Source organism: Echiichthys vipera (genome assembly GCF_963691815.1).
Source record: "Echiichthys vipera genome assembly, chromosome: 12".
NCBI lineage: Eukaryota > Metazoa > Chordata > Actinopteri > Perciformes > Trachinidae > Echiichthys > Echiichthys vipera.
Window position 1 is genome coordinate 2,838,740 of NC_139837.1, and position 25,057 is coordinate 2,863,796.

The following is a 25,057-nucleotide window of genomic DNA, read 5'->3' on the forward strand; positions in this document are numbered from 1 at the left end:
CACTCGTGCTGGTTTCGTTGCGATCGGACATCGGGAACCCTTTGATCTTAAACAATTGTGTGCCTATTTTTTTTTCCTTAGGTGCTCATTCGTTGAGACTTTGCCTACCCCCCTAATTATGGCCACGCGCTTTCCATCGGTACCAAAATGGAGTCTCTACGACGTTCCTATCAAAAGTTATGGCCTATTTAAAATAGGGTTAAGGTTTGAGATTAGGGTTAGGGTTAGGGTTAGGGTTTAGGATTAGGGTTTGGGTGAGGGTTTAGGGTTAGGGTTAGGGCTAGGGTTAGGGTTTAGGGGTTAGGGTGATTTTAGAGACTTGAAACTTTGGCTACCCCCCCTATTTCGTGGGTGCTGAGTTCACTCGTGCTGGTTTCGTTGCGATCGGACATCGGGAACCCTTCGATATAAAACAATTGTGTGCCTATTTTTTTTTCCTTAGGTGCTCATTCGTTGAGACTTTGCCTACCCCCCTAATTATGGCCACGCGCTTTCCATCGGTACCAAAATGGAGTCTCTACGACGTTCCTATCAAAAGTTATGGCCTATTTAAAATAGGGTTAAGGTTTGAGATTAGGGTTAGGGTTAGGGTTTAGGATTAGGGTTAGGGTTAGGGTTAGGGTTTAGGATTAGGGTTAGGGTTAGGGTTAGGGTTTAGGGGTTAGGGTTATTTTAGAGACTTGAAACTTTGGCTACCCCCCCTATTTCGTGGGTGCTGAGTGCACTCGTGCTGGTTTCGTTGCGATCGGACATCGGGAACCCTTTGATCTTAAACAATTGTGTGCCTATTTTTTTTTCCTTAGGTGCTCATTCGTTGAGACTTTGCCTACCCCCCTAATTATGGCCACGCGCTTTCCATCGGTACCAAAATGGAGTCTCTACGACGTTCCTATCAAAAGTTATGGCCTATTTAAAATAGGGTTAAGGTTTGAGATTAGGGTTAGGGTTAGGGTTAGGGTTTAGGATTAGGGTTAGGGTTAGGGTTTAGGATTAGGGTTAGGGTTAGGGTTTAGGGGTTAGGGTTATTTTAGAGACCTGAAACTTTGGCTACCCCCCTATTTCGTGGGTGCTGAGTTCACTCGTGCTGGTTTCGTTGCGATCGGACATCGGGAACCCTTCGATATAAAACAATTGTGTGCCTATTTTTTTTTCCTTAGGTGCTCATTTGTTGAGACTTCGCCTACCCCCCTAATTATGGCCACGCGCTTTCCATCGGTACCAAAATGGAGTCTCTACGACGTTCCTATCAAAAGTTATAGCCTATTTAAAATAGGGTTAAGGTTTGAGATTAGGGTTAGGGTTTAGGATTAGGGTTAGGGTTAGGGTTAGGGTTTAGGGGTTAGGGTTATTTTAGAGACTTGAAACTTTGGCTACCCCCCCTATTTCGTGGGTGCTGAGTGCACTCGTGCTGGTTTCGTTGCGATCGGACATCGGGAACCCTTTGATCTTAAACAATTGTGTGCCTATTTTTTTTTCCTTAGGTGCTCATTCGTTGAGACTTTGCCTACCCCCCTAATTATGGCCACGCGCTTTCCATCGGTACCAAAATGGAGTCTCTACGACGTTCCTATCAAAAGTTATGGCCTATTTAAAATAGGGTTACGGTTTGAGATTAGGGTTAGGGTTAGGGTTTAGGATTAGGGTTTGGGTGAGGGTTTAGGGTTAGGGTTAGGGCTAGGGTTAGGGTTTAGGGGTTAGGGTGATTTTAGAGACTTGAAACTTTGGCTACCCCCCCTATTTCGTGGGTGCTGAGTTCACTCGTGCTGGTTTCGTTGCGATCGGACATCAGGAACCCTTCGATATAAAACAATTGTGTGCCTATTTTTTTTTCCTTAGGTGCTCATTTGTTGAGACTTTGCCTACACCCCTAATTATGGCCACGCGCTTTCCATCGGTACCAAAATGGAGTCTCTACGACGTTCCTATCAAAAGTTATGGCCTATTTAAAATAGGGTTAAGGTTTGAGATTAGGGTTAGGGTTAGGGTTAGGGTTTAGGATTAGGGTTAGGGTTAGGGTTTAGGATTAGGGTTAGGGTTAGGGTTTAGGGGTTAGGGTGATTTTAGAGACTTTAAACTTTGGCTACCCCCCCTATTTCGTGGGTGCTGAGTTCACTCGTGCTGGTTTCGTTGCGATCGGACATCGGGAACCCTTCGATATAAAACAATTGTGTGCCTATTTTTTTTTCCTTAGGTGCTCATTCGTTGAGACTTTGCCTACCCCCCTAATTATGGCCACGCGCTTTCCATCGGTACCAAAATGGAGTCTCTACGACGTTCCTATCAAAAGACGTGGCCTATTTAAAATAGGGTTAAGGTTTGAGATTAGGGTTAGGGTTTAGGATTAGGGTTAGGATTAGGGTTTAGGATTAGGGTTAGGGTTAGGGTTTAGGGGTTAGGGTTATTTTAGAGACCTGAAACTTTGGCTACCCCCCTATTTCGTGGGTGCTGAGTTCACTCGTGCTGGTTTCGTTGCGATCGGACATCGGGAACCCTTCGATATAAAACAATTGTGTGCCTATTTTTTTTTCCTTAGGTGCTCATTTGTTGAGACTTCGCCTACCCCACTATTTAGAGGAGAGAGGGAGGAGAGGAAAAAGGAGGAAGCTGGAAAATTGTTTGTGTTGTTTACTTTGCTAAAATAAAACATTAAGAAACACAAATCAAAACAACAACAGAATGGCGTCAGGTTACCATGGTTACCAACGCTTTTCCTCGCGATTCTCATTTATTGAAGTTTTTCCAAACGTGACGTCTCCATTTAATTTATTCACTGTGTGTTTATGAAACCATTCATTGACACATGCATCGAACAGCTCGAATATATGGGGCGTCACGGTGGTGTGGTGGTCAGCACTGTCGCCTCACAGCGAGAGGGTTCCTGGTTCGAGTCCCAGTGTCTGCGTGGGTTTTCTCCGGGTTCTCCGGTTTCCTCCCACAGTCCAAAGACGTGCAGGTGTTTGGTTCATTGATGACTCTAAAATCACCCGTAGGTGTGAATGGTTGTCTGTCTCTGTTCGTCTCTATGTGTCCTGTGATAGGCTGGCGTCCTGTCCAGGGTGGACCCCGCCTCACGCCCGATGTCAGCTGGGATCAGCGCCGAGGGTCGGTGCTATAAGTCATCTCCCCCTTTGCTGATCTCGACCACGGTCTTCCCGCGAGCGTGACCTTTCTCCAGCTTCTCAAAAGCCTGAGGAACCTGGGAGAAGCTGAACGTCTCCTCCACCACGGCCCCGATCTGATGAGAGAGCACGCAGAGGAAGGCAGAGGTCAAAGAAGATCTGTTCCCAACTACTGTGGATTAGGGCGCACTCACACTGTGCCTCCGTACCGTGCCCAAACAGGTTCCACGGCTAAAGTCTGGTTCGTTTGACCAGTGTGAGTGCAACAGTACCGCGCCTAGGAGCGTCCACGTGCTTTGTAAAGCACGTTTGCACGTGTACGCGCACGCGTCATCAATGCGTGTGACGTGTTACGGCGTGATGACGTATAGGCAGCAAGAAGCATTCTCCGAGGCCCAGGTAGTGTGAGTACAAACGGGCCTGGAGGGGGGGACAAGGACCCTAAAGCACGGGGCACGGGACGGAGGCACAGTGGGAGGGCGCCCTTAATGTGTCGGAGAGGAGAACAGAGTGAGAGGACCCTCAGCTCACAATGATAAACAAACAGGAGGAAACAGAAGTGAACAGAAGAGAACAAGCGTGGTACCGTACCTGTCCTGCGTCCACCATTTCCCTTACTTCATCCAATGCAGCTCCACTGGGAGCGAAGAAGCCCCAGCGATAGTGGACTCCTTTGACCAGGTGCTGCAAGAGGACACAACGAGACAAAAGGCGTAAAGAAATAATTCAAACTAGCAGAACTACTACGGTGCACGTGCAGAATGCATTCTCACTGGCAGCTGGACGTGCTGCCTGTAGCTTTCTCAAGAACCTCTCATCCCATCAACTTCGTACTCGGCGGGGGTGTTGCTGAAGACCCAGAAGGGTTTAGTGTTGAGAGTGAAAACGATTGGATCAGCAGTTCTTGGGATATGTGAAGGACAATCACACATGCATACAGCACATACAGTATACAGGTTCCTTCCTTTAGAGTTAGATTATGCTGCTACAGCGCCACCTAAAGGCCAAATGGCACCACATCTGTCCCGTCCACTTAGACGTCTACACACGTCTGCCAAATGTGAATGCATTAGCACAATGTGTGCAGGAGGTGTGACAGGTTTTAAGCCTGTCCAGGTCATCGTTATCCTCAAAGGGACGTTTCACCTTCAGAGGCTTCATCAGTTCATGTACGCGTCTGACCAGGCTGGGACTGGACCAGGACCAGAGCCAGGGCCAGGCTGGGGCTGGACAAGGACCAGGACCAGGCTGGGGCTGGACCAGGACCAGGACCAGGACCAGGCTGGGACTGGTGGGACCTGATGAAGCCTCTTGGATAAGAGGTGAAACGTCTTCCTAGACAAAGAACCAAGTCCAGTTGCTTTGGACTGAAATTGCTTTGAGGCTGACATGTTTTTTAATACAGCTGTAGCAAAACTGTATGAACACAAAAAAATCTGAAAAGGAAAAAGTCACTTTCTCAGACGCGGTCCAGAGATGAATTAAGTGACGGTTGCTCAAAATTGGCGTGCGGTTCCAAAGTGAAGGTGTGTTGTGATGCAGTAGCACCACCGTCAGGCCGAACTGCACAAAAGTGAAAACATAGAGCACACCGTTGGGTCTCCAGCAGTGAACCCCCTCCAGGTGTGAAGTCGATCGGAAGAACGGTTCTCTGGGTATGTGGAGGCCACACACACAGACGGAGACTCCCTGCTTTATGTGTGTGTGTTGAGAGTGAAAACGACTGGATAAGCGGTTCTTGGGATTCGTGAAGGACAATCACACATGCAAACAGTACATACAGTATAGCCTTTAACAGCTGGGTAGGATTTCCTGCAACTCATTGTCTTCTGTTGTGTTTGCACCTGTGTGTGTGTGTGTGTGTGTGCGTGTGCGTGTGTGTGTGTGGGGACATTCAATATAAAGGTATTACTTAACGCGTTTCCTTCAGGTTTATTTTAGAACAACCAGGCCAGTAGTCGGCGCTCTAGTTTTCCTTTTACAAACAAAGTATAATGTGTGTGTGTGTGTGTGTGTGTGTGTGTGTGTGTGTGTGTGTGTGTGTGTGTGTGTGGTCTATAAAACCACAAGGCACATCCCTCTCCTACTCTTTTTTACTTGTTTTTAAGTGGCATCATTCAGTGGCGTGTGTCTTTTATCTGCAACCAACGACTGAAACAACCGCAGAGTGGAAAAGTCTGCTCTTTCAGAGTCATCGGCCTCAGATTGTCGTATGATTGGTGGGATAGTGTGGGTGCTAAGAAGATACAATTAGATCCTCTCTGTGGGAGCGCACCTAACTTCGTCTTACTTATATCACTATTGAGGGAGTTCGAGTGCGGTCGTTGAGTCTATTATAGAAAATGAAGGTGTCATTTCTAAGGCGCCATTAAGTCAACTTGACACACTGACACACAAAAAGAAGAGAGAAAAGGGTTCATGAGAAGAAGAAGAAGAAGCTGCAATATTTCTTTATGTGCCAGACAGGCGAACTATTGACTATTGAAGCAGTGTAGTAGCGCATTAATATGCAGCTCCTGTGAGGGCGCCCTCCCACTGTGCGTCCGTCCCGTGCCCCGTGCTTTAGGGTCCTTGTCCCCCCCTCCAGGCCCGTTTGTACTCACACTACCTGGGCCTCGGAGAATGCTTCTTGCTGCCTATACGTCATCACGCCGTAACACGTCACACGCATTGATGACGTCATGGCGATGCGTGGCTTTGTTTCCAGATCTTTCCGTAGACCTCAGAGTTTTTGTGCGTCTTGTCGACTGTTTTTGAATCTTTTCATCGACCAAATCTGCAGTAAACACTCCACCTCCGCATCACACCAACGTGAACCTTTCACCGCCATTGTTTTAAATGTCCGCGCATGGTCCCTCCTTTTTTCTATGTCCCAACAGGCGCACAGGAAATGACCTCAGAACCGCTGTAGGCCTCGTGCTCGTACACGTGCGCACGCTCGTGCTCGTACATGTGCCAACGTGCTTTACTAAAGCCCACCTCTCCCAAACGGGCCATGGACGGCCAGCTGGCCGCAGTTATGCGCGGAGTGGTTGCACTCACACTGGTCAAACGCACTAGGCTTAACCCGTAAAACCTGTTTTGGCCCGGTGCGGAAGGACAGTGTGAGTTTTTATCCTTTGTTTAACGGGTTTTGGGCGGGAAGCAACAAACACACAACCCCCGCCCCAGATCTGCATGTACAGTCGGTTTCATACCTCGGGGGTGAACCCCTTGGTTTGCCACAAAGCTCTAGTTTTGGCAAAAACAAAAAAAAAAGTCAAAGGGCAAGTTTTTCTGGGGCTGTCCCGATCCGTTATAATCCTCCACGTGCCCTCCTTTCCTTAAGTTTCTACTTTGTGATTAATTAAAGTCCCGCGGATCTGTGACGTAGGCTGTTCAGTATTTCTATGTCTCGTATTTATTCAGTTTGAGAAACTTCACGATGTTTGCAAGCTACGCTAACGCTAGGCTACGCTAACGCTACGCTAACGCTAGGCTACGCTAACGCTAGGCTACGCTAACGCTAGGCTACGCTAACGCTAGGCTATGCTAAAGCTAGGCTATGCTAACGCTAGGCTATGCTAACGCTAGGCTACACTTGGTTAAGACAACAGGGCAGCAACAGGCGAAATCACATCAAGACGGTACGTTCCATAGCCACCGCCGGCCGGGAGGGACTATTTCTTTGCAGGAACAGTTCTTTATGGATGATTTTTGTTTATAGAAATTGTTTAAATTGGAATATGTCCATCATATGAATATTGCTAGACTTGGTAACCATTTTATGAAAACAACGACAGGCCGCGTATGTTGGAATGATATCAGAGCTAAGGGGTATTATTTGGCCCGTAGCGAAGCGGATTACTTTCATGTATACATTAACATGAATCCAACGTATTATAGGTAAAGATAAATCAGCCTATTCAGGGAAAAAACACATTTCATTTAAACAACATTGCTGATCCAGAGATACAGGTAAGTTTAAGGATTCACTGTGCATTTAAACATGTTTGACATTAACACATTATAAATACAGAACCAGTCAAAAGTTAGGACATGCTCTCCCTTTAAGTGTATGAAAGTAATAGTCATAGAAACTGGGTAATCAACACCATATACTCTAACACCGGTCTCACTGTGACTCAGATTCCTTCAGCCTGCTAAATATAACGAGAACCGCGCACTTTGAGACAACTCAAGTTCTCCGCATGACTTCCTCCTCCTCACGTCCTGTTTCAGGTAGAAATGTGTCGTTACACATGTAATGGAAAGAAGTTGCATCATCTCTTGGATTCACCAGATAGCACCTGTTGTGTTTACTTATTACGCCCAAACAGTAAATTATGTGTTTCAACCACAGAACTTAAGAACGTATTATGGACGTGATTCACATCCGGGTACGTCGAAAGATTATAGATCAGAAAAATAGGAAAGAATATATATCCATCAATCAAGAGAGGGGAGGAGAAGAGCGCATTAAAATTAGCAAGTTTAATTAGCACGGACGTTTAAACAGGTTGCTAAAAGTAATGAATAAATGGTCGTTAAATAACTAAAAGTAATGACTTCAAGTGAAATTCCGGCATAAAATCCTCCCGGGCTCTTTTTCGGCAAATACACTCATCAAATAAGACATCAAGACATTTTTTTCCCGTGTAACAAATATTAACAGAGAAATCGTGGACAGTCGCTAACAGCCAGACGTGGCTAACAGTGGTTAGCTCGGGACAGCACGGTGAAGGCATTCAAAGGTCTTTTTAACCACTAATCCTGCTGAAAATAACAGCAAGCCTCTGCAGCAGCAGACACACATCATCTACTCTACATAATGCAGCTATGGAAGTGTGCATGAAAATTAGCAAGTGAGCACGGACGTTTAAACGGGTCGCTAAAAGTAATAAATGGTCGTTAAATAACTAAAAGTAATAACTTCAAGTGAAATTCCGGTCTTTTTCGGCAAATGCACTCATCAAATAAGCCGTGAAGACAATGTTTTTCCTGTGTAACAACTATTAAAAGAGATATCCCGGACAGTCGCTAACAGTTGCTAACAGCCAACTGCGGCTGTGGCTAACAGTGATTAGCTCGGGGCAGCACGGTGAAGGCATTCAAAGGTCTTTTTTAACCACTAATGCTGCTGAAAATAACAGCAAACCTCTGCAGCAGCATGAGAAGAGTCCCTACACACACAACAAAGCAGCAACGGGCTCCTTCCTTTGGGATTGACTTTGGTAATCCACTGTAATGGACTTTACTATGAGAGGAGCTGGTACAGGGGCCAGTAGGTAAGTCTTTAAAACACTCTTTTAATAAACTCTGGCTTCACTAACTACGCTGTTGCTGCTTTGTTGTGTGTGTAGGGACTCTTCTCATGCTGCTGCAGAGGTTTGCTGTTATTTTCAGCAGCATTAGTGGTTAAAAAAGACCTTTGAATGCCTTCACCGTGCTGCCCCGAGCTAATCACTGCTAGCCTTATTTGGCTGTTAGCGACTCAACGGGATCTCTCTGTTACACAAAACAACATTCACAGGCTTCAGTAGAGGTGTTCTGACTTTGAACAACAGCAACACGACTTACTGGAGTCAGTTCAGACTGTGTGGTTAAGACTTGAGTGAAAAGAGGTGGTGACGGAAGTGATATCTCACGCACGCACACACACACACGCACGCACGCACACGCACGCACGCACACGCACACACGCCACTAATGCACTGCATGCAAGCTCTGCTCCTCTCACCGCAGTCTAACAGGATGCCATTTACACTGAATGTATTGAGCTGCAGGAGTGTGTGTGTGTGTGTGTGTGTGTGTGTGTGTGTGTGTGTGTGTGTGTGTGTGTGTGTGTGTGTGTGTGTGTGTCTGTGGGGGTGTCCTGACTCTGTACCTACTGCACATGCATCCAGAAAGTTACAGTTCAGGGGCGGTGTTGTAATCACAGTAATGGTCACTTTATACTGTAACCATAGTAACTGCAGAGACAACACAAACTCTGTGGCAATGGCAATGAACAGTTTCCTCTCTTATCTGACAGGAAGTGACTTAGTGACTTTCACACAGTTTGACTCTGCAACTCAGCTGCTATTGCGAATTACCGGGTCATGTGGCGGGCCAATCACGACGGAGTTATCTGACTGTGTCGACTGTGTTGGATGTTTGTCTACCTGCCTGTTCAATAACACACTATATTTTCGGGAGCTGGTTTCATCGGACGCATTTAAAGCGGCTCTCGTCGGCACATGTGGCTCTACACGTTTCAGATGTTTGCTGCCTTTTACGTCTGTAATTTAGCTTTTGTTTCCATTTTTCAAGCCTGTTTGTCTACGGTCTGAGAAACAGGTGGAGAGGAGCGAGGGAGGAGAAGAGAGGAGCAAAGGAGGAGAGAGGGAGGAGATGAGAGGAGCAAAGGAGGAGCAAGGGAGAAGAGAGGAGCAAAGGAGGAGAGAGGGAAGAGAAGAGAGGAGCAAAGGAGGAGAGAGGAGAGAGGGAGGAGAAAGGGAGGAGAAGAGAGGAGAAGAGAGGAAGAGAAGAGAGAGCAAAGGAGGAGAGAGGGAGGAGAAGAGATGAGAGAGGGAGGAGAAGAGAGGAGCAAAGGAGGAGAAGAGAGGAGAAGAGAGGAGCAAAAGAGGAGAGAGGGAGGAGAAGAGGAGCAAAAGAGGAGAGAGGGAGGAGAAGAGGAGCAAAGGAGGAGAAGAGAGGAGCAAAGGAGAGAGGGGTGAGATGAGAGGAGCAAAGGAGGTGAAGGGAGGAGATGAGAGGAGAGAGGGAGGAGAAGAGAGGAGCAAAGGAGGAGAGAGGGAGGAGAAGAGAGGAGCAAAGGAGGAGAGAGGGATGAGATGAGAGGAGCAAAGGAGGAGAAGGGAGGAGATGAGGAGCAAAGGAGGAGAAGAGAGGAGCAAAGGAGGAGAGAGGGAGGAGAATTTCGGCCGCTTGTACCCGCGACCTCGTTCTTTGGGTCATGACCGAGAGAAATGTATTGCTACAACAAACACATTGTAGGCAAAAGTGTGCGTCCAACTTTGTGGCAACAGTTTGAAAGCCAACAACAACAACAACAACAACAACAACAACAACAACAACAATTACCCCGTGCACAAACAAAGTCCACCGACATATAGTTTAACCAGCTGGTGTGGAAGAAACTTGACCGCACAGAGACCTGACCACGACCTCCCCTGACACCTCCGGGATGGACGGACACGCCCACTACGAGTGCCTGACCTAGCTAGTGCTATTGTAGCTGAATGGGGGCAACTCCTTCTCGCAGCGATATATAGCATGCACGCATCATCCGTGCATGCTATGGATCGTTTCAGGTTTAGGGTTCATTCATACCCGCTCCATTCTTCAATAAATATGTGAATAAATGGACGTGCATCCGCGTCCTTTCGTCATGATTACCTTCAGGGCTTTGGTTGCGGCCGTGGCAACATTCTGCATCATGCCGTCGGCGATGCCCATCCTGTCGGTGTTCTGGAGGAACGGGGTTATGAGGGTGACGTACTTGGCACCGCTCCAAGGCTTCAGCAGAGTCATCGCCCAGCGCTCTGTGTCCCCCCCGACGTTATCCAGGATCAGGTCAAATCTAGAGGTGGAGAGGGGCGGAGTGGGCGCCAACGAGAGACGTGTGGGCGTACGAGACAGAGCAGATGAAAGGGAGAGATGGTAAGTGTAGAAAGAAGGGATGATTGAGGGGATGACAGGAATGGAAAGAGAGATGAAGTCTGAGTGTGATTAGGTTTGTTAGGAGTGCTGCGGCGAGAGGGACTCTGTCGCCTCGGTAACAAGGGAAAGACATATTTTTACAGCATCTTCCTTTACTTTAGTTACCAGGACAGTCTGAACTTGTCCTAACGTTTAGCTTTAAGGAAGGATTAGTTTTGATAAATCTTAATTTAGCTCATATCTCCATGACAACACTGAGGGGGAGGGGCTTGTTTTTATTTTATTGGAGGTTAAAGTTCATGAATAATTAGGGGCGTGGTCTCTCAACCTGATCCAATTGTCCTACGGGAGTCACCATCTTGTCGCTTCATTTCCTCTGACCAAAAAAGGGCGTGTATGTGACGTTGGGGGGGAGGGGCATACGTCCATCTGGCTGACGTTTACCTCCAGGGAGAAAAAAACATTCTAGTCTGTGTGTTTAGCTCAGATCTCCATGACAACACTGAGGGGGAGGGGCTGGCTTTTATTTTACTGGAGGTTAAAGTTTATGAATAATTAGGGGTGTGGTCTCTTGAGTGACAGCTAGCCTCTGGCCCTCACTTCTCCTCGGAGGTAAACGTCAGCCAGATGGACGCATCTCCCTCCCCCCCAACGTCACATACATGCCCTTTTTTGGTCAGAGGAAATGAGGCGGAGGACATTTATCCAGCCATAAACATTTAACGCCACTCTGAAGAGGAAGTCTTGGCGTGGATATACGCTGGTTACACCGGAAAGCCAGAGGAATAATCCGTTGCCCCCAGGGTCTAAGGTGGAAAGATGACTGTATCAATGATTCTCTCACTTCTCCAGTGCGCTGAGGGGCTCCTCAACAGGTCCAGCAGTGTAGTCCACCACATGGTCGGCCCCCAGGCCCCTCACGAACCGCTCTGCATTCTGGGAGCAGGTGACAGTCACATGGGCTCCCCAGGCCTTCAGCATCTGGACACAAATGCTAGCATCAGCTGTTGTTTGTATGGTTTAAGTCTTACTTATTGCAGGGAGCAGAATGTCCGCCCGTGTTTGAGAAGCCCACAGATCATGGGATGTGAGTGAGGACGCACTCACACTGTCCTTCCGCACCGGGCCAAAACAGGTTTTTCGGGTAAAGCCTAGTGCGTTTGACCAGTGTGAGTGCAACCGCTCCACGCATAACTGCTGCCAGCTGGCCATCAGCCCGCCTGAGAGAGGTGGGCTTTTGTAAAGCGCGTTTGCACATGTACGAGCACGAGCATGCGCACGTGTACGAGCACGAGGCCTACGGCAGTTCTGAGGTCATTTCCTGTGCGCCTGTTGGGACGTAGAAAAAAGAAGGAGGGACCATGCGCGGGCATTTAACAACAACATCAATGGTGGCGAAGGTTCACGTTGGTGTGATGCGGAGGTGGAGTGTTTACTGCAGATTTGGTCGATGAAAAGATTCAAAAACAGTCGACAAGACGCACAAAAACTCCGAGGTCTACGGAAAGATCTGGAAACAAAGCCACGCATCGCCATGACGTCATCAATGCGTGTGACGTGTTACGGCGTGATGACGTATAGGCAGCAAGAAGCATTCTCCGAGGCCCAGGTAGTGTGAGTACAAACGGGCCTGGAGGGGGGGACAAGGACCCTTAAGCACGGGGCACGGTGCGGAAGGACAGTGTGAGTGCGCCCTTACAGTGTTTAGGTCGATAAGTAAGGTGTGAAACCCGACAGACTTTTTATAACGACGCTGCTGATTTCATGATGAGTGTGTATGTTTACACCGCGGTGACGGACTATGCATGTATGTTTGTAGTTAGAGCAGCTGTCATGAGCAGCTTGGCGATCATCCCCCTCCTCCTCCTCTTCATCCATACCTGTATAGCAAACGTTCCCACTCCCCCGGATCCTCCGAGGATCAAAATCCTGAGGGGAAAAGGAGAAGCAGACAATGAATGTCATTCAGGTTTTCTACACTACTGTTGGCCACAGGCTCTCCATCATTAGGATTCAGGTCAAATGCACTTTGTGCTTCAGCGTGTCGAGTTCACTTCGGTGCAGGGGAGCGTCTGAGGGGCTGCCAGGGAACAGCGCGTCACCCAGAGGCTCATTACAGAGCGGGCGAACAGAGGCTCAGCTGAGAAGGAGCGCCGAGTGGGATAATTGGTTAGATCAAAGACAGGGAGCTTCTTTGGGGTGGACAGGGATTAACAACTAGTGCATGTGTGTGTGTGTGTGTGTGTGTGTGTGTGTGTGTGTGTGTGTGTGTGTGTGTGTGTGTGTGTGTGTGAGCTGTGAAATCTGGAGGTGTTGTTGTTAAGTGTCATCATTCAGCTGCCCGTGTATCTGATCTGCGACCAACGACGTGACTGAAATCCGCAGAGGGATTAACAACCAGTGCAAATTATGTGTGTGTGTGTGTGTGTGTGTGTGTGTGTGTGTGTGTGTGTGTGTGTGTGTGTGTGTGTCCACGTTCCCTCACCGCTTCTTGGCACAGTTGTCCTTGCTGAGTCCACCGGTGTTGACCAGAGCCGACCATGCAGTGGTTGCCACGTAGGGGATGGCTGCTGCCTCGATGTGGCTCAGAGACTTTGGTTTGTGGGAAACCTGAGCACAACACATAGTTATCGCCATGACAACAGCAGCTATATATGTATATATACACACACCTTTCAGTAACACACCTGCTGACTCATTATGAAAAAGCATCAGAGGGCGCACTCACACTGCGCGTCCGTCCCGTGCCCCGTGCTTTAGGATACTTGTCTCTCTCCCCCAGATGCCCAGGCCCGTTTGTACTCACACCTTTCACCGCCATTGTTTGAAATGTCCGCGCATGGTCCCTCCTTCTTTTTTCTATGTCCCAACAGGCGCACAGGAAATTACCTCAGAACCGCCGTAGGCCTCGTGCTCGTACATGTGCGCACGCTCATGCTCGTACACGTGCGCACGCTCGTGCTCGTACATGTGCAAACGTGCTTTACTAAAGCCCACCTCTCCCAAAACGGGCCGTGGACGGCAGCGTACCGCTCCTAGCCGCGGTACGGTTGCACTCACACTGGTCAAAGGAACCAGACTTTAGCCGTGAAACGCGCTTGGGCACGGTACGGGTGAACAGTGTGAGTGCGCCCTGAATGCTAACACAACTGGACACTGTAGTTGAGTGACACGGCACAATCTAATGTCGATTGCAAAATGCTGGAAATACTCAAAGTTGGAAACTTTCCATGTGAACAGGAATAAACTGGAAATATGGGGGTATTTCATACTATATACTATACTATACAACATTTATGTTGCCATATACAGACATAAACATAAACATTTTGTATTCTCATAAGCAGATAAGCATCCAAACATTTGTAATGGAGTTGTTTAAATCGCATTCTCCATCGATTTGTGAGTAGAACTTTAGTCGATTCTTTCATTAAACAACAAAAAACAAAGTGTTGTATAAAATAAAGGTATTCTACTACTGATCAAATGTATTTAGCACAGCTACGTCATCGACACGTACATGAATGGATGTAGATTATTAATAAAGATAATAATCTGTGCACGTGATGGAAGTTTGCAAAGTGTACGGTTAAATATAATTAGTTTAAATTACCCCAAAATGTCCGGTTTATCCCCATTAACTCCCATATATTCCTGTTAATTGCTATATTTCCCGTTCATTCCCATGGAAAATTTTCAAGATTTCTCTAATCCTGATTTAAGTTATTAAGTTAAGTTATTTCATACCTCTATAACAATAAATATCATGATTCAGCATATTTTTCTGGTCATTCAGTAAATAAATAAGTGGTAAATTCTATTTGCGTATACTCCTGTGAACACTTGAAATACAAATTAGGTTTTTCTCAAGTGCAAAATGAGCGTTACATGGAACCGTCGTCCAAATCACGTAAGTGTTGCCGTAGCAATGGTCAGATGCTGTTATTTCAACACTACGATGTTGATCAGTGTTATTTATAATATATATATTTACGACAGTCGTTTTATTATTGTTTTGAGGATAGGAATCATCGTCTCCCCAGCCCTTCTGCACACTGTTTAACTGATCTTCACATACTTAATGAAATGTTTTTCCCTTAAATGCTTCAGTAATAAGTTAATTTTAAGGAATAAAACATTGTTGCTGCTGCTGCTTCTGTTCAAGTATGCGACTGAAACAAACCACACTCTACAAAAAGGAAACTCTGGACTGAAGCTGATGAGATTATAAAACCAGATGTTTCCTGCAGCACCAACAGCCTTCGCTCAAAGCATCAGATGAACGATACCTCGTTGGCACTCAGCACCACAAACTCGGCCAAGCTGCCCTGCTTCCACGGGGGGATCGCTGCCCACACCTGAGGGGACACACAGCAACACAACACTCATTCACTTGGGTGATCACTTATTTACTTATTTAGTTTGTACTTATTTCAGGTCAACATGCTGCTAAACTGGGGGGTGGCACGGTGGTGTGGTGGTTAGCTACCCCCGATGTTTGCTTGATCAGGAAGCAAACAATTCGCTTAATCAGCCAATAATTTTCTCTCCATTGGCTGCATGTATATAGGTCCTGTCTGAGCATGTGTGTGTATTTCAGGCCTGTGTGTGTAACATGAAAAAATAATAGAGTGAAAATTGAATTTCCCCATTCGCGGGACTAATAAAGGAATTCTTCTTCTTCTTCTTCTTCTTCTTCTCCGGCCAAACTCACGCTCCATCGTCCCCTCACTCGTGAACATGATCCCGAGGTACTTGGACTCCTTCACTTGGGGTCAGGACTCATTCCCAAGTTGGATCTATCAGTTTGTTTAATAAGACTCAACAGCATCTCACAGCTTGATGAACAATCCTATCGTCCCACGGAGGGCAGAGATATGGACGGACTCCAGTCGAGTCACTGGGTGGAGATGACAGTGCATTATCGTGGTGACAAAAGCGTACGTGCACTGTGGCCAGGAGCGGATGAACTGTGGTGATGATGCTCAGCTGACACCACAGAGCCTGATGTTAGTGAAGAAAACACTGTCACACTGTTGCACCAGCGGCTGCTTGCATCATCCACATGCTAACAGTCACCGGCAAGTGTTATCAAACGCTGTGACTGCCGATGTTTTTGTCCCACGCCATACTTTACACTTAGATTTGATTCCCGCGTGACTCACACTGTTCAGGAGCAGGACGTCACCTGCTCGTATTATGAAGTGGTTAGCGAGTGTTATCTGCTGTTTGCTCCGTTTACCTCATCTCCTTCTCTGAAGTACTTCACATCCAGGCCGCACTCCATGATGACCCCAGACACATCCCGTCCCAGGATGAGAGGGAACTCGTTGCCGGACTGCTTGATGTTCAGAGGGTCTCTCTTCGAAGACAGCGTTGCAGCACCGTAGCCACCTGACAGGGAGAGAGTTTGGGATTAGGATGAAATTACGGCAAACGTCATAATCTATTGAGATCTCATCTCATCTTCAGCCTCTTATTCGGGGTCGGGTCTCAGGGGCAGCAGCTTTAGCAGGGGACCCCAAACTTCCCTTTCCCGGGCCACATTAACCAGCTCTAACTGGGGGATCCTGAGGCGTTCCCAGGCCAGTGTGGAGATCTAATCTCTCCACCTGGTCCTGGGTCTTCCCCGAGGCCTCCTCCCAGCTGGACGTGCTCCTTTCAACACAAAGGAGCAGCGGCTCTACTCCGAGTTCCTCACAGATGCTGAACTTCTCCCCCTCTCTCTAAGGGAGACTCCAGACCCCCTCCTGAGGAAACACATTTCAGACGCTTGGACCCGCGACCTCATTCTTTGTTTTTTGCTGTTGTTGTTTTGTTTGTTTGTCGTTGTTTTATATATTCCACCCTAAACTTGTATTTATTTAGTTATTTTTTATTTTTTTATTTACCGTGCCTATCTACTTATGTTATATGTTGAATGGTTAGTTGTTGTGTTGTGTGTCTGAAATGGGTTGTTGGGAGGATGGAGGGGTCCGTGTTGGGGTCATTTTTTGTTGTTTTTGTCTCTGTCCCCTTTTCACTTAAAGGCAGACACACAGTACGGCTGTTGTGATTTTTCTGGTGCAAAATTTAACTTAAAAAAATAAATAATAACATAATTTATCACAAACATGAACATGCAGTTTTTGCTCACAGGAGACACTTTTCTTCCTGTCAGTGTGCAGGTTCGACTCTGCAGCCACTGGGAACATGCACATACACAGAGTACCACTCACCTCTCATGCCGACATCAAGTGGGTTCAGTCCTGCTGCGTGCACTTTGACAATGACCTCATTGGGGTAGTCGATGACAGGGAAACTGGCATTCTTAGTGAACCTGAACACATCATTTCTTCCATACTTATCAATAACCCAGGCAGGCATAATAGTCCTGCTGCTCCTGGTCGTGCTGAACAGTCTGGTCTGACTGATGCTCCAGCAGACTGGTGGGGATTTAAACAACCACCTGCTGCACACTAACTGTCTCACTGAACCCATAGTTAAACTCTTAAAAACAGCCTAACTGAGAATAAACGGTGCTTTAACCCTGTTACAAACAGGAGTCATTCTAATTATAAAGCTTTTTTTGCTAAACCACGTATTTAAGTCACGACTGCATCCATTTACTCCTTACTTATCAAAGTAGCCAGTGTTATAAACGCAGTAATCCAGAAGTTACGGAGATATTTGATGATATCAACGTCCTGTTACCTAAACATGCCACTTCCTGTTTGACCGACGTCACCAGCAGCGCTCAAGCTCTCCTCCAATCAGAGCGCGGGTTCCTCAACGGCTGTCCAATCACAGAGAGCGCTGTTCGAAGGGGCTTTTTAGAAACAAACATGGCGGCCCGCTTGCTTCGCTCACCGCACAGAGGTTGTTAGTGTGAGAGGTTGTCACGTAAACATTGTAAAGATGCTCGGCCTGTCAATAAGAGAGGTTAGTACGACTGTTTACTTCTCCCGCGTGTTTGTTGTTTGTGCTGTGAGTCCGTAAATAACACTGAATATCTGATATAACAGCTTAAACGCGTCCTATCTGGTTATTATATAATATATATGTTATTTGTATGGGTGTATTAGAAGAGCTATTAAACTGCCTGATGTTAACTGTCTTTATTTAAACAGTAAAGTCGCTAACCACTGGATCAGTGCTGCGTTCAGGGCCGATGCTAAGCTCTTGGGGGCCCTGAGCATAAATAGTCAGAGAGCCCCCCCCCAAAAAAACATGTTTTTTTTTAAAACATATAACTATAAAAATGTATAGTTAAGTTTAATTTGTATTATTGTGTCATGCATTGTAAATAGTAACTACCCTGAATGAGGCGGGTGTATTGCGCCAAAACGCCCCTAATTTGCATGTGAGTCGCTGAGGAGGCCGTTTGACCGAGTAGAAAGTGGCGCTGTGGGAAAGCGGGGACTCATTTGCCCCCTGAGATTTACCCGGTTGTTGATTGGCTGTAGCTCTCAGCGGTACGTGACGAGTGGTCGTGCAGACGCCACAACAACACGGTGAAGTAGAGTAGACACTTTTGTCCAGGGGTGAAGAAGAACGCAGCACAGAAAATGATTTGTGCACAGATTCTGAATTAAATTTCCGACCTTTGGTTCTTTGCTGCATGCTCCATACCCCTCTCTCTCACACACACACACATCGCACTCCAGCAAGGTCAACAGTGTCAACAAACACTTTTACAGCGCCTTAAAACCGTTAAGGTTGAGTGTTTTCTTTCATGTTACTTCTACATGAATTGACGTTGGGAATCACAAGGGCCACCTTAAATCAAACTGACACTATTCTGTATTTATCACTTAGAGGAAGAGCGTGCGCCTCCATCTATTTAGTTACTTTTTAAGTGAATGTCAATCAAAGAGTGAGTTATAACAAAGGTGATTGATCTCATGACCCACTAATGAAAGCACTTCTACTTGTCTTTTTGTATTACAATATCTGTGTCTGTGGCGACATTCACAGGCTAGAAGAAAATAAGCCAACGGTTATGCTGTGTTCACTTGTAATCAGAAATCGTGAGCTTCCAACTTCTGAGTCAGGCTTTTAGTAAGGGCAGAAGTGTAAAAGGAACATGTGTGTGTGTGTGTATGGATTTAAGATGGGAACATATCGGGGACGGCCTTTGACTATTTCATCCCTGTTCTCCAGGTGTCTTTGGCGCTCAGGCAGGGAAGAATCTCCCCAACAGAGCTTTGCAGGAAGTGTCTGAGCCGCATCAAGAAAACACAACATCTCAATGCTTACATCACCGTGACAGAGGAGCTGGCTCTGAAGCAGGCCCAAGAATCAGAAACCAGACTTCTACAAGGTGCGGACACTTCAGTGCGTAATTCTCTATGTTCTACGTACAGTCCTGGGCGTTACTGATGTGGTTTTCTCTTCAGGTGCCCCCAAAGGTCCTCTGGATGGAGTCCCCTTTGCAGTCAAGGACAACTTCTGCACACAAAACATCAAGACCACATGTGCTTCCAGGATGCTTCAAGGTCTGTGCGAACCTCAGTGGAACTTACTGAGTCTTCCATTTTCCAATAATAACCCACTGTTACTTGTGCTGCAGACTACGCTCCACCCTACAACGCTACAATGGTCCAGAAGCTTTTTGACCAAGGGGCTGTTCTCGTGGGGAAGGCCAACATGGATGAGTTTGCTATGGGGTACGTCATCGATGCACTCACAGCGCGTCTTTTCCGTAACCACCACTTAAGAATAGAGATGCACCGACCAGATATCGTCTCCAATATCGACTAAGGGAGCACTCGCACATCGTCCTATTTGTTCTTTCTTGCATTTGTCTCGCAGTGCGGGCAGTACCGACGGGGCTTTCGGCCCGGTGAGAAACCCCTGGAGCTACGCCGCTCCCTACAGAGAGCAGACCGGGGCAGCGCCGGACTCTGACTGGGTCGTCACCGGAGGAAGTTCAGGAGGAAGTGCTGCAGCTGTGGCCTCACTCAGCAGCTACCTGTGAGGCTTTTACCGAGAAATACGAAAGGAAAGATCGGATTCAAAATAAAAAAGGTCAGTTTTTAATCTGTATCTGTCTCTGTTTCGGTAACTACTGCAGGGCTTTGGGTTCGGACACGGGTGGTTCCACTCGTAACCCTGGAGCGTTGTGTGGGGTCGTGGCCCTGAAGCCCACTTACGGCCTGCTGTCCAGACACGGTCTCATCCCTCTGGTCAACTCCATGGACGTCCCCGGGATCATGACCCGCAGCGTCAGTGATGCAGCCACCGTCTTAGGTAGGAAACTGTCAATGACAAAAGGGAAATGGAGATTTTGTGATGCACCATTAAGTCGTCTAAATTGACAAGAGCAAGCACATGATCTCAAACGTTCCAGAAAACGTCAAAATGGCTGTTTTGGTTTTACATTACAACCCAGTTCATTGTGATTAACATCCACTGGATGACATAACCCATGACTTTACGATATATTGAGATTGTGTTATATAGAAGGAATATACTGTATGTATATATATATATAAAGTCAAAATGATATAAAAATGTCTTTCGTATATGTTTTTCTATATAGCTTCTATAACTGTCAAAAAAACAGAACTTAACAAGCGTTGTCATGGCAATGTTGACGTCATTTGTGTTGATTTTGCATTAAAGTTCTTATTAAAGGGGACATTTTCAGTCATTTTCATTTGTCAAGTTTTTAATTCACACAGGGGTATCTTAACGTGGGGGTCTGTGGGGAACAGCTCACTTTTGGAGCCAACATCAAGTGCTCACTCAAGGAACTTTAATTTTTAAGTCCCGGAGGTCTCCGCTCGGTTCTGACCTCTAGTAGTGCGATGGAGCCATGTTTCTAGAAGTAGGTACAGATTTGTCATTAGCACACGGACAGCAGTTTTCATTCTGCCATGTAAACAATGCACAGCTCATGGATACACAGTGCGTTTACCAAAAAAGGACATGTATGTGACGTTGAGGGGAAGGGCATACGTCCTTCTGGCCCCAACCTTATCCCCTGGGGGCAACGGGTTAGTCCTCTGGCTTTCCGGTGTAACCAGCGGATATCCACGCCAAGACTTCCTCTTCAGAGTGGCGTTAAATGTTTATGGACGGTTAAGTGTCCTCCACCTCATTTCCTCTGACCAAAAAAGGGCATGTATGTGACGTTGGGGGGAGGGGCGTACGTCCATCTGGCTGACGTTTACCTCCGAGAAGAAGTGAGGGCCAGAGGCTAGCTGTCACTCAAGAGGCCACGCCCCTAATTATTCATAAACTTTGACCTCCAATAAAATAAAAACTAGGTACCCTCAGTGTTGTCATGGAGATATGAGCTAAACACACAGACTAGAATGTTATTTTCTCCTCTGAGGTAAACGTGAGCAAGATGGAAGTGAAACACTCGACAGCGTACCTTTGACTCTACCTGACTCTGTAAATGTATCAGTGAAGCAGTTCCATGCATTTGTGATAATGCACTCAAATGATGGACCTAACCTTTGTTTCTGTGATGTCACACAGGCGTCCTCCGAGGCCTCGACACGAAAGACTCAACAACAATCGCTGCTCCCTCGTCCGTGACAGAGCTGCCTGAACACTTTGATGTCAGGAACATCTGTGTCGGCATCCCCAAGGTGAGTTTAGCTCTGGATTAAAATCATCATCTCCTCTGTTTTATCTCAACATCACACCGTTCTCATTCAAAATGAACTGTAAAAGTCAAAGACCCAAGCATGTCAAGGGTAGCGGCCGGCTGGCACCTGTTAAGCATTATACAAATCTCATTTTAAATGTAGTAATTTAAGTTTGGTTTAACATATTGATCCAATCGTCCTCGCCTACGGGAGCCGCCATCTTGTCAGACTTTGACTCCGCCTCATTTCCTCTGACCAAAAAAGGGCATGTATGTGACATTGGGGGGGAGGGGCCTACGTTCATCTGGCTGACGTTCTCCTCCGAGGAGAAGTGAGGGCCAGAGGCTAGCTGTCACTCAAGAGGCCACGCCCCTAATTATTCATAAACTTTAACCTCCGATAAAATAAAAACTAGCCCCTCCCCCTCAGTGTTGTCGTGGAGATATGACCTAAACATACAGACTAGAATGCTTTTTTTTTCTCCTCGGAGGTAAACGTCAGCCAGGTGGAAGTACCTCCATCCCCCCCCAACGTCACATACATGCCCTTTTTTGGTCAGAGGAAATGAGGCGACAAGATGGTGACTCCCGTAGGACGATTGGATCAGAATGAGATCTGTATTAGTACAGAGTACATTATTTACATAAAGACGGGTGTGAAACATCTTTGTGTGCAGAAGTGTGTTGATCTCATGGAGCTGCGTCTCTTTCCCATCTCTTAATGTATGTCAGGAGTACCACGCCCCCGGGCTGTCCGAGGAGACTCTCGCGCAATGGAGTCGTGTCGCTGACATGTTTGAGAGGGCAGGGGCGCGGGTGAAGCAAGTCTCCCTCCCCCACACCCAGTACTCCATTGTGTGCTACCACGTCCTGTGCCACGCCGAGGTGGCGTCTAACATGGCCCGCTTTGACGGCCTAGAATACGGTATGAGCCAGAATGAGATCTATGAAAGCTGCAGTGTGGGACACAACGGTACAAAATCAAAAAAGGTAAAGCTATTGATTTCCATCTCTCTACTTTCAGGTCATCGCAGTGAGGTGGAGAGCTCGACGGAGGCCATGTATGCCTCGAGCCGACACGAGGGCTTCAACGACGTCGTGAGAGGGAGGATACTGTCTGGGAACTACTTCCTGCTCAACAAGTAAGGGCGCACTCACACTGTCCGTCCGTACCGTGCCCAAACAGGTTCCACGGGTAAAGTCTAGTTCGTCTGACCAGTGTGAGTGCAACCGTACCGTGTTCAGCTGCGGTCCGCTTGCCGGCCACGGACCGTCTGGGAGAGGTGGGCTTTAGTTAAGCACGTTTGCACATGTACGAGCACGAGCGTGCGCACGTGTACGAGGCCTACTGCGGTTCTGAGGTCATTTCCTGTGCGCCTGTTGGGACATAGAAAAAAGAAGGAGGGACCATGCACCGACATTTAAAACGTATAGGCAGCAAGAAGCATTCGCCGAGGCCCAGGTAGTGTGAGTACAAACGGGCCTGGAGGGGGGGGACAAGGACCCTAAAGCACGGGGCACTGGACGCACGCACAGTGGGAGTGCGCCCCTAGACAACAGATTGAAGATCTGTTGTCTAGGGCCGCACTCTCAATTTGATCCAATCGTCCTCGCCTACGGGAGTCGCCATCTTGTTAGACTTTGACTCCGCCTCATTTCCTCTGACCAAAAAAAGGGCATGTATGTGACGCCGGGGGAAGGGAGAAGTGAGGGCCAGAGGCTAGCTGTCACTCAAGATGCCACGCCCCTAATTATTCATAAACACCAGGTTTAACAGGTTGCGGACTTTTGGGGACAGGGCTTTCTCTGTGAACGCCCCCGCACTCTGGAACATTCTACCGCTCCATGTCCGCTCCGCCCCGTCAGCTGCCTGTGTTCAAAAAGCACCTCAAAACATCTCTTTTCACCAAGTCCTTTGACCCCTACACCCTAACTGCCTTCATCCTTTTCTTTCAGGAACTACCAGCACTACTTTGTAAAGGCTCAGAAAGTCCGTCGGATGATCGCAGACGATTTCAAACACGTGTTCAGCGCAGGCGTGGACGTGCTGCTGACGCCCACCACTCTGACTGACGCGGCCCGTTACTCCGACTTCACACAGGAAGACAACCGAACGCGCAGCGCGCAGGAAGACGTCTTCACCCAGCCCGTCAACATGGCAGGTACGGAGAGAGGCAACAGATGCGTGCATAGGAAGTGTGGGAGGATTCAGGAACTTCTATGCTGCATGCATGGATACACACACACACACACACACACATACTACACCCACGCACCTGTCACCCAGTCGATGCTTCATGTTTTCCATCCTCTTACGAAAGCGCGCTGGACAAACAAATCATAGTGAAATTAAAAGGGGAAACGATTATTTCACTTCTCTATTTTCTCTCTGATGGCAAAGATGAACACAACCTCGCTCTCCAAACTAACCTCAGAACCAACCGCAAGATCCTAATCACTGCCTTCCCCTGAACTCTCCGTCATCTGTTTTCCCTTCTCCACAGGTCTGCCTGCTGTTTCTGTGCCAGTCACTTTGTCCAGACGGGGCCTTCCCATTGGTTTACAGCTCATAGGCCCCGCCCTCCAAGACCAGCAGCTGCTCAGCGTTGCCCAGTGGGTCGAGCAGAGGGTTGGGTTTCCCTCCATCGGTGACTACGGAGACTCCGGCGAGAGCGGGGAGGACGCAGGGGTGACCCAAAGAGAGCGGACTTCAGCTGTTTAAAGAGAACTGTGGACAAAGTCACACACAGTGGACTTAAAGGGTTTCTATGGGGGACAACTTTGGCTCGTAAGAAGCCTTTTCAGGACGGTTTTGTATCAGTCCAGCTTTTTCCTTGATGGAATGAAACATGATAACCAAAAGGTCGTGGTCGACTCACTGCTTTACAACATGCATCATGCCATGTTGAGAGCAGGGACCTTGTGTTCAGTCTGCTGTATTTGTTGTCTGAGGGTGATGCTATTAAATATATGCAAGTCGGGTGATTTAATTCATAGTGGTATTCATTACGTTGTTATTATAACCTTTATCAAACCAGGAGAACCACATTGAGATTAATGATCTCTAAAGGGGAGACCAGGATGAGACAGGCAGCAGCAGAGTTACACAAGGACAAAACCTATAGAACAAAAAATAGGCAACACAACGTACAATACATATCAATTACAAATATAAGTGAAGCAGCCATTTTTGCAACCAAGAACAACAAAAACCATTGACATGCTTAGGAGTTTGACATAATTTCTATCGTTTTTGATGTAAAACCACTTAAAGAAACTAATGCATTAAGTTTTAAGTAATTCTGCAGAAAATTCCATGTTGAGGGTGTGAGGAAAGCAAACACACTCGTCCCTGTTCTGTGCGGACATGTGGGACATAATGAGTATTGGCCAGCACTTTTTAGCTTAATGAGAGAACATAAAAAGGAGGGAAGCACACCGAGATATACAGGCCTACCTACCCGAGTGTATAACTCAGCTTTACAGTTGGTAATGAACCTTGAAGAAGCGTCGTAGGCTGCGCAAAATTCCCGAAATTACAGACAAAAGTGACACGGTAAGGAGAGATTTGTAGTGTTATGTTATTCAGGACCAGGTCCACCATGGTGCAGCGGGAATGATTCCTAAAACGAAAAGAGACTAAACGCATGTGTAGGGACTCTTCTCATGCTGCTGCAGAGGTTTGCTGTTGTTTTCAGCAGCATTAGTGGTT

General features: G+C 47.2%; 2 protein-coding genes across 2 annotated transcripts; one reads left to right on the forward strand and one right to left on the reverse strand.

The window, feature by feature from the left end:
• Nucleotides 1-2,767: 2,767 nt before the first annotated feature.
• rtn4ip1 (reticulon 4 interacting protein 1) lies at nt 2,768-17,465 on the reverse strand. The gene is made up of 9 exons (XM_083923816.1): nt 16,982-17,465; nt 16,006-16,157; nt 15,053-15,121; nt 13,249-13,373; nt 12,644-12,692; nt 11,608-11,744; nt 10,500-10,683; nt 3,711-3,803; nt 2,768-3,235 (listed from the first exon to the last, which is right to left on the reverse strand). The coding sequence occupies exons 1-9, from the start codon at nt 17,241-17,243 to the stop codon at nt 3,110-3,112; spliced, it is 1,197 nt and encodes a 398-aa protein (XP_083779942.1). The 5' UTR covers nt 17,244-17,465; the 3' UTR covers nt 2,768-3,109.
• Nucleotides 17,466-17,602: 137 nt separating this feature from the next.
• qrsl1 (glutaminyl-tRNA amidotransferase subunit QRSL1) lies at nt 17,603-24,284 on the forward strand. Its single transcript, XM_083923738.1, has 11 exons — nt 17,603-17,684; nt 18,906-19,065; nt 19,142-19,240; nt 19,315-19,411; nt 19,557-19,718; nt 19,819-19,994; nt 21,234-21,346; nt 22,078-22,270; nt 22,370-22,487; nt 23,302-23,507; nt 23,850-24,284. The coding sequence occupies exons 1-11, from the start codon at nt 17,661-17,663 to the stop codon at nt 24,065-24,067; spliced, it is 1,566 nt and encodes a 521-aa protein (XP_083779864.1). The 5' UTR covers nt 17,603-17,660; the 3' UTR covers nt 24,068-24,284.
• Nucleotides 24,285-25,057: the final 773 nt, after the last annotated feature.

What these genes read in the sequence shown, in the direction of transcription:
- rtn4ip1 (XM_083923816.1), bottom strand. Translation starts at nt 17,243, where the DNA reads ATGGGTTCAGTGAGACAGTTAGTGTGCAGCAGGTGGTTGTTTAAATCC. An exon ending in TGGTGCTGAGTGCCAACGAG is followed by an intron (nt 13,374 to 15,052) that starts GTATCGTTCATC and finishes TGTTGTGCTCAG; the next exon opens with GTTTCCCACAAACCAAAGTC. An exon ending in CCCCTCAGCGCACTGGAGAA is followed by an intron (nt 10,684 to 11,607) that starts GTGAGAGAATCA and finishes CTCCACCTCTAG; the next exon opens with ATTTGACCTGATCCTGGATA.
- qrsl1 (XM_083923738.1), top strand. Translation starts at nt 17,661, where the DNA reads ATGCTCGGCCTGTCAATAAGAGAG. An exon ending in AGAAACCAGACTTCTACAAG is followed by an intron (nt 19,066 to 19,141) that starts GTGCGGACACTT and finishes TTTTCTCTTCAG; the next exon opens with GTGCCCCCAAAGGTCCTCTG. An exon ending in ATGGATGAGTTTGCTATGGG is followed by an intron (nt 19,412 to 19,556) that starts GTACGTCATCGA and finishes TTTGTCTCGCAG; the next exon opens with TGCGGGCAGTACCGACGGGG.